Genomic DNA, 13663 nt, shown 5'->3' with positions numbered 1-13663 from the left:
TAATCAATATGAGGATAGGAGTTGCCTATACAATTTCCAGAACAGAGGTTACAGTCCAAGGCTCAATATTTGAAAAGGCTGCTTTAATTCAGCAGTTTTAGAGACAAAAAATGTGGTTTGCGACAGATTCCTTTTAACTTGTACTGGGAAATTCCCTTCTGGATTGCAAAGGGATTCACAACTCATTAAAAACGATCGTGTGTAGGCTCCAGAGCATTTTTCTTGACGCGAAAAATGGGCATTAAAAATTTAGAACCTGCTCTATTTTTTCTCAACGTTTTTCTCGTCGTGAAAAATGGTCGTGTGTAGGCTAGTTTATTCCCAACCCACTGCTACTTTTTCTGAACAGCCTATAAGTAAATGTGAAAAAGTGTATGTAAAATTATGTGAAATTAAGGAAATTATATACTGAATACTATCATTACATTTATTAACTGTATACAGTTGTCAGAACGTATTTGTGCAGTAGTAGTCCTTCAAGCAGAACTTGTTCAGATTTACTGTAAGTGAAGTGTTACTGTATTATATGCTGAATGCTTTGCCTTTGTATTACACACTGCACTCATTGTGTACATGGCACTAATGTTTTAATTATGTGTTTGCATTCTTTTGAGTCCAGATAAGAAACCAGCTTATATTACACCCCTTTTTACCATAAAAGTACAATTGTAATATTAATGTCTATGTAAGCATGTGTTTAAAAAACTTAAAGGGTAACTAAAGGAAATATTTTTTTTAGCTAAATAGCTTCCTTTACCTTACTGCAGTACTGGTTTCATGTCCTCATTGTTCGTTTTTGCTTTGAAGTAGCTGTGATCTCCACACTTCCTGGTTGCCTGTTTTCTTTATAACCATCGTACTGGGAGCTTTCTCATGGTGGTCTAAGCTGTCATTACTGTGTGTCTAAAACTCCTCAGAACCAATCGGATTCATTTTAAAAGCAAAACACTGCCCTGGATTTGATTGTTTTTGTTCTGTGAGTCTTCCCGACTCACCTCTCACCCGGAACTTCATGTATGTACCTTTAAAACCGAAAGTGAAAGTAGATGCACATTATGTGATAGATTAAATTCAATTTTTAATCATTTTTAAAAGGAATCAGTTAACTTTTATGTCTCTATACCCTGTAAACAGTCATTTCAGCAAAAACAATTTTTTCCTTTAGTGACCCTTTAATTTGCGCCAAATAAACAGAACAGTGGTTTGGAAACATGCCGAGTTTATTTTTTTGTATCTGTTTCATACTGCAGTAGTTATTAATTTGGAACCACTAATCAATATGAGGATAGGAGTTGCCTATACAATTTCCAGAACAGAGGTTACAGTCCAAGGCTCAATATTTGAAAAGGCTGCTTTAATTCAGCAGTTTTAGAGACAAAAAATGTGGTTTGCGACAGATTCCTTTTAACTTGTACTGGGAAATTCCCTTCTGGATTGCAAAGGGATTCACAACTTTAGATGACAATCCTAATATGAGGTATTTTTCAGCATTCATAAATGAAATGTTTTTACACTTGTTCATCACTATACTGGCTAGTAATCATTCTGCTTTATACATTTTATTGTCTAGAAATGTTTACTGTTATATATTACATTTCCTTTTGATTGCCTGGTTAGATGTAAGCTGGCAGAATCATGGACATGAAAGAGAAATGAGATAATATTTTCCACCACTGTAATGAATAACGAGAAACGTGACCTGAAAACTGGTGACACTGTAATGTATCCTGTGTAAAATCCAAGTTCACAAGGTCACAATAATTCCCACCAATGTTTTAACTTTAAATGTGTCTTCTTTACACAGTTTAATCTGCTTTATAATGGTTTCTTGAGCAAAAGTGTTAAAGTAGGAAACTAATAGTTCACAGGGGTTTTGTCTAATGTGAGTGAGGGGGTTGTATGAGTCCAGCATGTTAAAGCGGAACTGAAGGCTTTATTAGAACAGACTGCAAGCACACAGGCCATTATCGCAGACCAGACTTGCAATGTCTTTTCTGCTGTAAAATACACCTTCTTGCCTGCTTAGTCTTTTTTCAGGATGTAGGCTGAGCTGCGCATGCACAACTCCACTTTACTGGCACAGTCCCTGTGTGCCAGGATGACTGGAGCAGCATTGTTGCCACATCATCCACAGGAAGCTGCATTAGGTGGACCTCACAATAAAAGGATTAATAAGTACTTGTGGTACTTTGCAGGGGAGCTTAGAAGTGCCTCTGCACATACATATTTTTTCAGGGAATAGTTCTACTAGGGTTGCAATTCCCATTACTTTGTAACTTTGCAAACAGCTGGATAGTATGCACAAAATACAATTGGAGGTAAACTCTAAAGGCATGTCATGTAGCTATTGGCTGTCCATTATCGGTTATATTGTTCTTAAAATATGGAGGGTTCTGCATTTTTTTTATCTACTTCTTTTTGTATGGCAGGACTAAATATCCATTGTTTAGAATAATTAGGAATCTTTTAATGACAGCACTAACATCCGATCACAGACCTAATATGGCCAGCTTAAGCATCTATCAAAATGTATGTATTTGGAGTTGTCATTTTTTTAATTCTTTATTTTACAAAGGCATACATTGAACAATATCACTTGGCATTCGTTTTACAAAAGAAAAACCTCTCTGCTCTTATGTTTTAGTGTTATTTTAGATGAAACAAAGGTGGCATTAATTTTGGAACTAGATTTATTATGCAGCAAGCATAGCACGGTTTCTCTCTAGTTAATAGTTAGTATTCAGGATATACCATATATAGCACCTAATGATTGGTTCAAACTGCCTCCTGCTGCTTCAGACCTCTTTAGCAGTGTGTCATTCAAAAGAGAGTTAATTATTGAATATTATTTTGTATGCTGACAAAGCATGTGCTATAGATTTTTTTTTTTTTTTTTACCTACTTGTGTTAGTTCAGGTTATAATTTGTAGTAATAATTTATGACTCACAGCAGTTGGTGAAGCGCCTATTATTTTTTTACACTGTGCTATAAGGAAATTAACCAAACAACTTCTCAAATGTGCCAGTGTGTTGGTAGCTGCAAAGAGGTATTGTGTCCTCTTTAAAAGTAGGCATTATTTCCAAGTTACCCATCACTAGTGATAGAAAAAAAAAAGCGTAAATGATCTCAGCTGCAATACAGGAGCAGTAAAGATGTTTCAAATTATTAAAGTGGTAAAGTAAGGCCCACCAAGCTCCACCTTAACCGCCTTAGGACCACTACCTTTTCTACCTGTACAAAATATGTTTCTTAATTTCATGTGTAGGTTTTGCAACAAATGTTGTTTTGCTTTTTTAGTTTTTTTAACATTAACCTTCCCTTGACCACATTATATAAATTTAGTTTTAATTTGTTAGCAAATTTAATGCATCGACTGTTTTTTCTAGAGTGTAATTTGAAAGAAAGACTACAAGTTTAATACTACCTTTAAGTAATTGGTGGAACCACAGATATTTACCCCAAAATATAATTGACAAAAGACAGTCAAATAAGTATATTTATTTTGTATTGTAGCAAAGTGGTAAATTCCTAAAACGTTTTTGTTTTTCCTAGGTCTAGTAACTGTGGTTGGTGAACCCCCCTTCTCTGGCATCATCCAGTACTGGTTATGGCCAATTCCTGGTTGTATTAGTCCCTGTACTTTCTGCCAGAAGGGTTCCCTATTTTGGAGGTACCTGGTGAAAGTGGTGGCAACTTCCTTCAGGTTTTTCCCCAGCTCTGCCTGTGTGGAAACCTTGTCCTCCTCGTGCTTTGCGAGGTGTACCAAGATGGTGTCGGAGGACTTCCGGTGACGCGGCAAGATGGCGCCGGAACCAGAAGTCACGTGACACACTTTCCGGCGCCATGTTGGTAAGGAACATGCCGTGATACACTGAGGACATGCTGCCTGGGGAACAGTCTGCTGAAACGCAGGACAGGCACATTTTAGCAGGACAACAGCAGCTGATCTCCACTTGCCTTAAGGAGCTTGAGGACAGGTCTGAGGATGGAGCGCCCGTTCTGATTGAACCAGTGGTAGCCTCCAGGTCCCATACTGCCTCCAAGATAAGCCCTTGTCTGTGATTATACAGCAGGGAACCTTTTTTTGTATGGACCTTCTTTGCTTATGTCTCTTGTTTCTGCTTTTTTTCTAGAACAAACCGGTGAAAAAGAAATGTGGAAACTGTAGGGCCAGGCTTTCTGATGGATATAAAAAACTATTTTGTGAGGATTGTATTACATCAAGGGCTAGGTCAGAGACTGCCTCTTTGAACGAGTTAATGTCTTCTATGAAGGAGGTTGTAACCTCCTTCCAGTCTTTTAATGACAGAGTAGCTGGGCTGGGACCTTCCTCATCTCGTTCCATAGCTCAAGAGCCTTCAGCCTCAGCTAGACCCCTTCCTCTGTTAATGTCCAAGACCATTGGTTCACACTATAATTCTGATCTGGAAGAAGGGGAGAACCCAAGCTCTTCCTCTGATGGGCATTCCACATCAGAGGAGGCGGGTAGCTCTAAGTATCTCTTTACAGTGGAAGATATTGACAAACTTTTAAAGTCAATATATGCCTCGGAGCAGATTGAGATGCCACAGCAAATCCAATCTGTACAGGATAAAATGTATAGGGGTCTTCAGGGGTGGAAATCGAGAACTTATCCGGTACACCAGTCACTTAAGACAAACATGTGCCTCTTTGGGATCTGTCATTAGTGTTAAATGCTCTAACAAGTGTTCATTTTGAGCCTTTGCATGAGGCTTCCATGAAATTAATTTCCTATAAGATTTCCTTTCTTTTGGCTATTACGTCAGGGAGAAGGATTTCTGATCTGCAGTCCCTTTCCTGTAAAGACCCCTTCCTGAGCATTCTAGAGGACAGGGTAGTGATTAGGCCTGATCCTTTCTATTTGCCCAAAGTATCTTTAAACTTTCATAAGTCCCAGGAAGTAGTCATGCCTAGTTTCTGTACCTCTCCCAAGAATGCGGAGGAGGAAAGTCTTCTAGACGTAAATAAATGTCTTCTGCTTTACCGAGAGAAATCCAGTGGGTTTAGGAGTTCCTCCTTGCTGTTAGTATTGTTCAGTGGCCCCAAAAAGGGGTCCAAAGCGTCTAAAAGCTCTATTGCTAGGTGGATTAGGGAAGCCATTTGTGAAGCATACAAAGCGTCAGGTCGTATCCCTCCTTCTCGAATTAGGGCTCATTCTACAAGATCCATGGCTATGTCATGGGCTGAAAGAGCGGGGGCATCATAGGAAGAAATTTCTAAAGCTGGTCCTCCTCTCATGCATTTGTCAAACATTATAGAGTTCAGATGCTTTCCTGCCAGGACATTTCCTTTGGTAGGAAAGTGCTTTAGGCTGTTGTCCCTCCCGAAGGTATAAAATATTTCTTATCCTCAAGTAGCTGTCCTGGAAGGTGAGGGGGGAAAACCCCTGTTAGACTTACCGGTATTTCCAGGAACCTTCCAGGACAGCGTCTATATTCCCACCCTATTCTACTTCCACCTGGTGTTTTTATGTTTCTATGTGTTTTCCCCTGCCGAGTGCACTTTTGGTGGAGGTTTTCTTGGTCTTCTAAACAACTGAGGGTCAGAGGAAAGGGAGGTGCCTTTTTAAATTGTATCTGATTTGTAGTTCCTGTAGAGGACGGAGCCAATCATCTCAAGTAGCTGTCCTGGCAGGTTCCTGGAAATACCGTTACCAGTAAGTCTAATGGGGGGTTTCGAGGATTGAATGGTGTAAAGATCAAAAGCTAGAAGGAGATGACTTGGAAGGCTGCCTTGAAGAATAGTGTAAATCTAAGCTACTGTGGACCCACTTATTAAAGAAGAGAAGTATATACAGCTATACATATCCTTTGGATCACTGGAGTGCGGTTTATTCTGCACTCCTGTGACCTATTTTCAGCTGACAGCAGACTGCCGACTGACGTCAACCAGCTCTGAAAAGATCTGGGATCCACCCAGCAGCCTGGACCGGCACCTGGCCCAGCCTCTCAGCAATATGCAGAGAGCCTTCTACAGCCCCTCCTGCCCCCTCCACAACCCAGCTCTCCAATGAGCGCTGGAGGGGCAGAGCAGAGAGCTGGATAGTGACAGTCCTGTGTTGCTACTTAGAGCGGAGGGGGAGAACTGAGCGATCATCATTTGATTGCTCAGTCCACACTGCAGAGCCAGCAGGGGACAGATGCAGCATTGGATTTTTTCTACTCCTTTAAGCTAACAGGGTCATGGAGGTCCATGAGCACGGGTTTTGTGTTTTGGGAAGGATGTGTTTTGTAGTAGTCCATGCACGGTTTTCTGGAGCATATTTTGAGATTTGGATGACGAAGCACTGGGTTTTAGAGACATTTATTTGTGGTTATATAATTTAAGTATAAACAACACACTGTATGAACTTTGAATTCACTTTGTTTTTTCACTGGATACTTTAAATGATTGTTTAAATGACCACGTTAAATGATTGTTTATCATTTGTTTTTTCACCATTTACATTGATTATAAGAGAAAAGTATTTATGTATGTAAGGGGAATGCAGTACTTTCTTGTATGTGTCACAAAATAAAGGTTATCCATAAATAAGGGGTTATATGGTTCACAGTGCTAGGAGCCTCCACGGAGTAGGGACACCACAGTAGTAGCATAAGCGCAGGATCTTTGTAGTTTTTCACCTATTAGATATCGCTTGTTCTCACAAGGGAAATGTTGGAAGGTAGGAGGTTTGAAGTTTCAAAGTGTGGCGATCAGAGTAGTTTGTGTGAGCCACTAAGTAAGGTTTGATCTCCAAGTACAATAGTGAAGTAGAAGGGGGAAAATAGGGGGGTGTGAGGGAAAGTAGTCGGTGGGGAGGAGAGTACAGATATGGGGGAAAGGAAAGGTGTAATGAGATGAAAGTGGGAGAATGAGAGTGTAGAAGGGTTAGATACAAAGTGTAACTAGGTAAGTTATGTGCAAAAAGGACCCATGTGTATGTATAGAGAGAAGGGGGTTGGAGCAGAAAACAATGTATCTGATCCGCTGATATGGCCTAGGGGCTAAATGTCTGCTTGCAATGTCCCCTGTAAATTATACGCTATAGTCACATTCCAACATTCCACTTGTTTTCAATTATTCATGAGATCTGTGTAGGGCTGCAACTAACAATTATTTTCATAATTGATTAGTCGGCCGATTATCGTTTTTATTAATCAATTTATCAGATGCCTCAAAAACGTGTAATGTATAATTTAGTTAATATGTAAAGTTTAAAAAAAGAAAATGTATTCTTAAATATCTATATGCAGTGGTAAATATAAATAACCAGCTATATAGTTAAAGAACAAAATATCTAATCCATCCTGAGCATAAAAGTCAGAAGATATATATATAATTAGAGGTTGAATCTGGTACATATCATTAGACTCAGAGATTAAAATGTTTATTTTAAGGATAAAAATATTTAAAATACTTAAAACACTGGCAGATTTTCAGACAGGATTGTAATATAATATGCATGACGGACTCCCTTGTCATAGGCAGGCTTGATACAAGTTACCTGTGCCTACTGTCACTTTTGCTGGCCATGCTTTCTTTTAAAAGTGTTAGGGGGGTCAAATCGACATTTGTTTTCTACCACAGTGATGGGAAAATTTGAAGGAGCAGAATGAAAAAGTTTTGGACAGCAGTTTTCCGCTTTTGTTTGTTTGCTCATCAAATAGTTTTTGAGCCAGAACAAAACTTTATTTTCCCTTGTTCCACAAGTAACTTGCTTTTAATTGATGCAAGGTTGTCTCTGTACAAACCCCCACCAGTTGTTTATAGGCCACTTCTGTCTTTTGTATTTGAATCATCAGAGAGCGTATTCAATCTTGCTGTGCCATTTTTATTTTACTTGTCAATGCTTTAAATTCACCTCTGACCATGCATGTGTGTGCTTCCCATTGTGTCATAGCTGAAGCGTCTAGGGTGTCATTTGATTGGAAAAAAAATACTTAAACAGCACTTAAGGTTGCAAGGGTCACCCAAAAAAGTGCATTTAGTCTCCAAATCGTCATTCGCCAATCTTAGTCTGGGAAAAGCAGTGTCATGGTAAATAGGTAATGATCCAAAAAGTACATTGGGTCAATCATCAGAGAAAGAAATAACCTATTCTGGATTTTTTTTGGTGGGAAGTGGTGAAGTAAGTGAAACCTTTGCACTAGAATGTAATAGTATGTCAGGGTCGTGAAGTGTGAGAGTCATCAGTTGGTACTTGACTTGTCGCTATGCCCTATAAGGTTGATGGTGCCTCGTTCAGATAGCGATTGGTGCAGTAAATGCTAATAATTGAGCCTCATACACACGATCGGATTTTCCAGCAACAAATATGTGATGGCAGGGTTTTATCAGAAGATCTGACCGTTTGTATGCTCCATCGGACAATTGTTTGAATTTCCGACAACAAGTGTTTTATAGCATGCTTTCAAATTTTCCAACAACAAATGTGTCTTGTTGGATTATCCGATCGTGTGTACACAAGTCCATCAGAAAACAATCCAAAGTATAAACACGCATGTTCCGAACCAATGCTAACCATAAGACAACATTAGCAGAAGTTGCCCAAAGGATGGTGCCAAAGAGCTGAAAAACCACATCGTTTTGTGTATGTTGGCTGAAAAAGTTCTGCCGTCTGTATGCATACCAAGTTCACAGTCAACGCCCTTCGCACAAAATTCCACGGATTTGTCCGATGGAAATCCGATCGTGTGTACGAGGCTTTAGTCTAATGCTATTTAAAGGAGATTATATTTAGCCTTATTTTTTTATATAATTTACTATAAACATCATTCAAACTAGTTGCTGATAACATGTAATCAGTTTACATTTCTTATTGAATAAGTCTTAAAACATTTAATCATTCCTGGGGCGTAGCTTTTATCTGCTATATGATGATTTTCTGAAAGGTTTGATAAAATGGATGTAGCATAAAATTCTCCTCCTAATTAAAGCTTCTTTATTAATTAGAGTCACCATAAAGAACTCTCTAATGTAATACACAGGTCTAAGCCTCAGAGAGAATATTATATGCTAGGCCTGTCCTATAACTAGCAAAATGTCACCTCAATGTTTCCAAATTACCTGTCTAATTTTATTAAATGTAGCATGTCTGCAAACACCCACAATTTAGCTGGCATTTTCTTGTTTGCTGTAAATCACTTGATGCAGCAATACCCAGAGGCAGATGTTCACAGGTCCTTCACCTTTCCCCAGAGATGGCTAAATGCTTACATATTTGGACCCTGTCGGATAGCAGGATTGGTAAACATGACAGGTTGCTTGGAAGCCATCTGTTTAAAATGTCTTTTGCTTTGTGTGCAGTAATGAACTTTAGAGAACCTTTTTGTCTGCCTCTATATTAATAGTCTGTTATAATGTCCAAACAGGTGGAAGTTGATGGGACTAAAGTGAATGTGTCTAGTGAATGGAACCTGTCTTTGCCTTTACTGTCTGTCAGCATTGATGACATGCTGAAAACTATACAGGTAAGCTCTTGGCTTCCCCTGAGGGTGTTTGACAGTTGGTTTAAGTCTGCTTAACACTTAATTAGTCTGAAACTGCAGCTTTTTTTCTGTTCATTTATTATTTAACTATCTTTCATAGTAAAAATGCTTTATTTTTGTATTATTATTATTATTATTATTATTATTATTATAATTTTCTTTATAATATAAAACAGAAGAGCATTTCATGTTTCCTATCAGAAGCACAGGGGCTTTGTGTGCCCATTCAGCTTTACACCCTCAGTAAGCATGCCTTAACTCCCTGTTTACTCTCATCAGTTTCCCCCTCCCAACTGTGCTTTACAGAAAGGCACTGGCCATTTCCTGTCAGCTGTTCTGAAGGCTTTCTGTATACGTTCAGTCTCACACCCTCATGATTTAGACTAGGTTCACACTTTTGCATTTTTAGTCAGTTTTGCAGAAATGCACTACAGCCCATTTAACATGGTTCCTATGGTACACATTCAAATTTATGCATTTTGCAGTTGCTGCATTTTTGGGAAGGGCCAGGGACTGACTGACAGCTGATCGCATTTTGCGTGTAATAGACTTCAATGGACCTGCACCAAAAATGCAAGTGTTGCATTTATATAGTTTGTTTTTTTTTACATGCTCCATAACAATTTGTAAATATTTGTTAAGGAGTGGGTGGAAGCCACACCCTTTACAACCAATGAGTCATCAGCTGTCAGAGTTCCCTGCTGACAGCTAAATGTAAAAAAAATGAATTACGGCAAAGATAAAATAAGAAAAATTTGTGTTTTCACCCAAAATCCTTACCAGACCCTTATTCAAGCATGTAGCCTGACAGGCCAGAAAAAGGAGTAGAAAAGCGACCACCACGAACCATACCAGGCCACATGCCCTCAACATGGGGGTGCGCTTTGTGGCAGGGGGGGGGGATCAGTTTCCACCATGTTGATTGGGAACAAGGGCCTCTTCTCCACAACCCTGGCTGGTAGTTGTGGGGGTGGGGGGTCTGTGGAGCTTATTGGAATCTAGAAGCCCATTTTAATAAGGGGGGCCCCAGTTTCCCCCCCCCCCCAATGTGAATGAGTACAGGGTGTAGTGTGAAAACGTATAGTAGGCAGTCTTTGAAAAAAAATTGGGCATGTGATTCCCCTCAAAATCCACACTAGACTTGAAGGGCCTTGTATGCTTTTGGGGGGCCCACACCATTTTTTTTCTGATTATTATTATTATTACTGACAATTCCTTTTTTTCACAATTCACAATCAAATAAATGAGTTTTTTAACTATGTCTGGTACCCACCTAATTTCAAAAGAAGAGTATGCTGCACAGACAATGTATTTGAATGCCTTTGTGTTATATAAATCTGTCAGGAGGCTAATATATTTTAATATGCTTGTTTCTTTCATTTTGCATTTTTAATCCACCTGGACACAGCTGGTCGTAGTTTGGCCTAGTCCATTATTATCAGCCCTATAGAAAAGTCTTCAAATGATCTGTTGCTCTAGTACATTTCTCTCACAATAATTATGTCCCTTCTGTGTTTTTATTGCTAGCAAACTCATTTATGTTTGAAGTCTGATGAAGGTAGTCACCCATTTCAGACCTCAGTGCTCAACAGATTGTACTGAGTCCTAGAGCTCGTAGTGAATAAGTCATTGATACCCAACTAGGTGGAACTAATTTTCTGTGGCAAGGCAGCTGAGTTATGGGGAGCTGCTCTGAAACCCTGCATATGTAGGACAAATTGCAAATTATAATTGGCCAAGAACCAGTAAAAAGTTACACTTGTTCAGGAGTGGTTCATTTATATCAGTCTAAATATGCACTCACACACCTAACATATGTATGGATAATCACCCAAGTGACATTTTTTGGGATATCACACCAAAATCAAAAAGGTTATTTTAAACCTCCTATCTGTTTATAATTGTTTCCACACTTGGCCTATTCTTTAAATGGCACCTATTGGTTTTGTTTAGTGTCTCATACTTCAGTATCTTAATTTGTACCATATGAATGAGCAAATGTACTGACATATACTAAGTGTAAGTGATTTGTGCATAGTGTTGTTTTGGGTGGCAGTTGTTCCGCAATACCTAAACATACATTAAATTATACTTTAGATATTGAAAATTAATTCTTCCCATGCTAGTATGCCTATGAATATGTGTAGGCACAAGTTTTTACACATTTTTTTCTGCTAGTTCATTTTCATTCTCATTCTTTTTGATTGTTTTGCCTTTCTGCCCTTCTCAATGTCACTGTCAGTTTTAGGCTTCATTTCCACTGGCGTTTTTACAGCCACTGTTGTTAGGCTTTTTTACAGCTTAAAAACGCCTGTCCATGTTTATTTTGTAAAAAAAAAAAAATTTTTTTTTTTGTGAGCTGCAGCTTTAAAAATGCCGCGGTCGCGTTTTTAAGCGTTTTTGCGTGTTTTTGAGCATTTTTTAACGTCTGGCGTTTTTACAGCTCTACTCTGGAGCTTCAGAACGCCCTGGTCCTGCGTTTTTTTTACAGCTCAAAAACGCCTATGCCATTTGCAGCTCAAAAACGTCTATGTGGAAATGAAGCCATAGAATAACATGGACAGGCGTTTTTAAGCTGTAAAAAACGCTCAGAAACGTGGCTGTAAAAACGCCAGTGGAAATGAGGCCTAAGAGTAGAAATGTAGGATTTATATATATTTATCCCTGAATGAAGCATTAGTTATCAGTCTATTAACCAGCAGCTGCATCAAGTCTGTATGTTATACTTCTGAGCCCTTCTTTGGTGGAGAGCAGAGATCAGTCCTTTCAGATGCATAGTTAAAAGGTGTTCCAATTATCTAGTCTGCGCAGACACAGTTAAGACCACCTTGCTTTCTGTAGCTCTTGTTTAGAGGTAGACTTTCTTGTGTCTGAATGAATGCCCTCTATATAGAATAGGCCATGGCCCTCCGTTGCTTTGCCTCTCGCTCAGCCCACTGTCCTAACTTTGTCAGCTGAAACATACAGGGCTAACCTGCCTTATTATACTTGCTTACTCTTCATGATTAGGTCACGCATTCATTGAATTAGTATTTCTGTTTGTCACTGCATGCCATAGTTGAAAGAAAAAGGTTCAATGAATGACATCCTAAAGTGACACTAGTCACCTCTCTTACTTCTGGACGAGATGTAACACAATAGTCAAAAGCCCACTAATTAGGGTGGAGTGCTAATAAAACGATAAAAGGTCTCTTGTTTTCTTTTTCATCTGGACACGTACTGACAGCTTATCATGCACCAAGTCCTTGTTTGTTTTGGCACTCACTTCGCTCATTGTCGGCACTTGTAGCTTTGTTCACCTTTGCAGTTTCCAAAAGCAGTTGGCTCTATTTATTATGAGTTGTGGGAAAAGTACAAGCTCTTGTTTCCTTTAATAAAAGTTAATGTTGGGACTTTTTACTACCTTTTTCATTTGCAATATTTTCCATCTCATTAATCATCATTGCTGAAATATGTCTGCTGTTGGCACATTTTAGTCCATACTTTTTATGATAGTGGTTTAGAGATTTGACTAATAAGTAATTACATTTATGTAATGTGGTATACAGATTTAGTAATTTTGCTGAGTATATTTATTACTCATTTATTTCACTGTAATTGGTCTGTATTACTTTACAGACCTCTTCTTTTTCACAGTGGATCAATGTAAAAATCAGTGGCGGAACTACCGCCATAGCGACCCACGCAGGCGCTATGGGGCCCGCAGCCGAGTGGGGCCCGCCGATGGGGAGGCAGATCGGTGCGCTGTGACAGTTACAGAACCGATGCTGTGTTTCTCTCCCTCCTGTCGGCAATATTTCTGTCACAGCGCACCGATCTGCCTCCCTGTTGTAGCCACATGTGATCCTCCTATGTCCTATAGGTGCCTGGTCTCCCCCCAGCGCTGCCTGTTTTCCTCTCCCTAAAAGCTGGGAGATTCGTCAGGACACTGTGAGAGTGGGGGAGAGCTTGCCTGTCTTAATGCACAGGCACTTCTGTGAACTGCCCAGGGGTCCTAGGTGCATGGGGGGCCTTTGAAGTTTCCTCCCAGCAGGTTCGGGCAGCAGTGATAACAGGTCTCCTCACGTTGGCTCTCTTCTGCTACAGTGTACAGGTCAGTTCTGTTATCTGGCTGTGTCTGCAATGCTCTCTCTCCCTGGCATCTTCCTCCCCTCCTCAGACACTATCTGGC

At 39.5% G+C, this 13663-nt stretch overlaps 1 protein-coding gene across 1 annotated transcript in view; it reads left to right on the top strand.

The window, feature by feature from the left end:
* The window catches only part of PCCA (propionyl-CoA carboxylase subunit alpha), a 935313-nt gene that overhangs the window by 738496 nt on the left and 183154 nt on the right, over positions 1-13663 (top strand). The window contains exon 20 of the mRNA XM_040336164.1: positions 9376-9474. Coding sequence (XP_040192098.1) covers positions 9376-9474 — 99 coding nt within the window. The remainder of the gene's footprint in view (positions 1-9375; positions 9475-13663) is intronic.

Source organism: Rana temporaria, chromosome 2 (assembly GCF_905171775.1).
Source record: "Rana temporaria chromosome 2, aRanTem1.1, whole genome shotgun sequence".
Classification (NCBI taxonomy): Eukaryota; Metazoa; Chordata; class Amphibia; order Anura; family Ranidae; genus Rana; species Rana temporaria.
The sequence above is the reverse complement of the archived record's forward strand: the minus strand, read 5'-3'. Positions and strand labels throughout refer to the sequence as shown.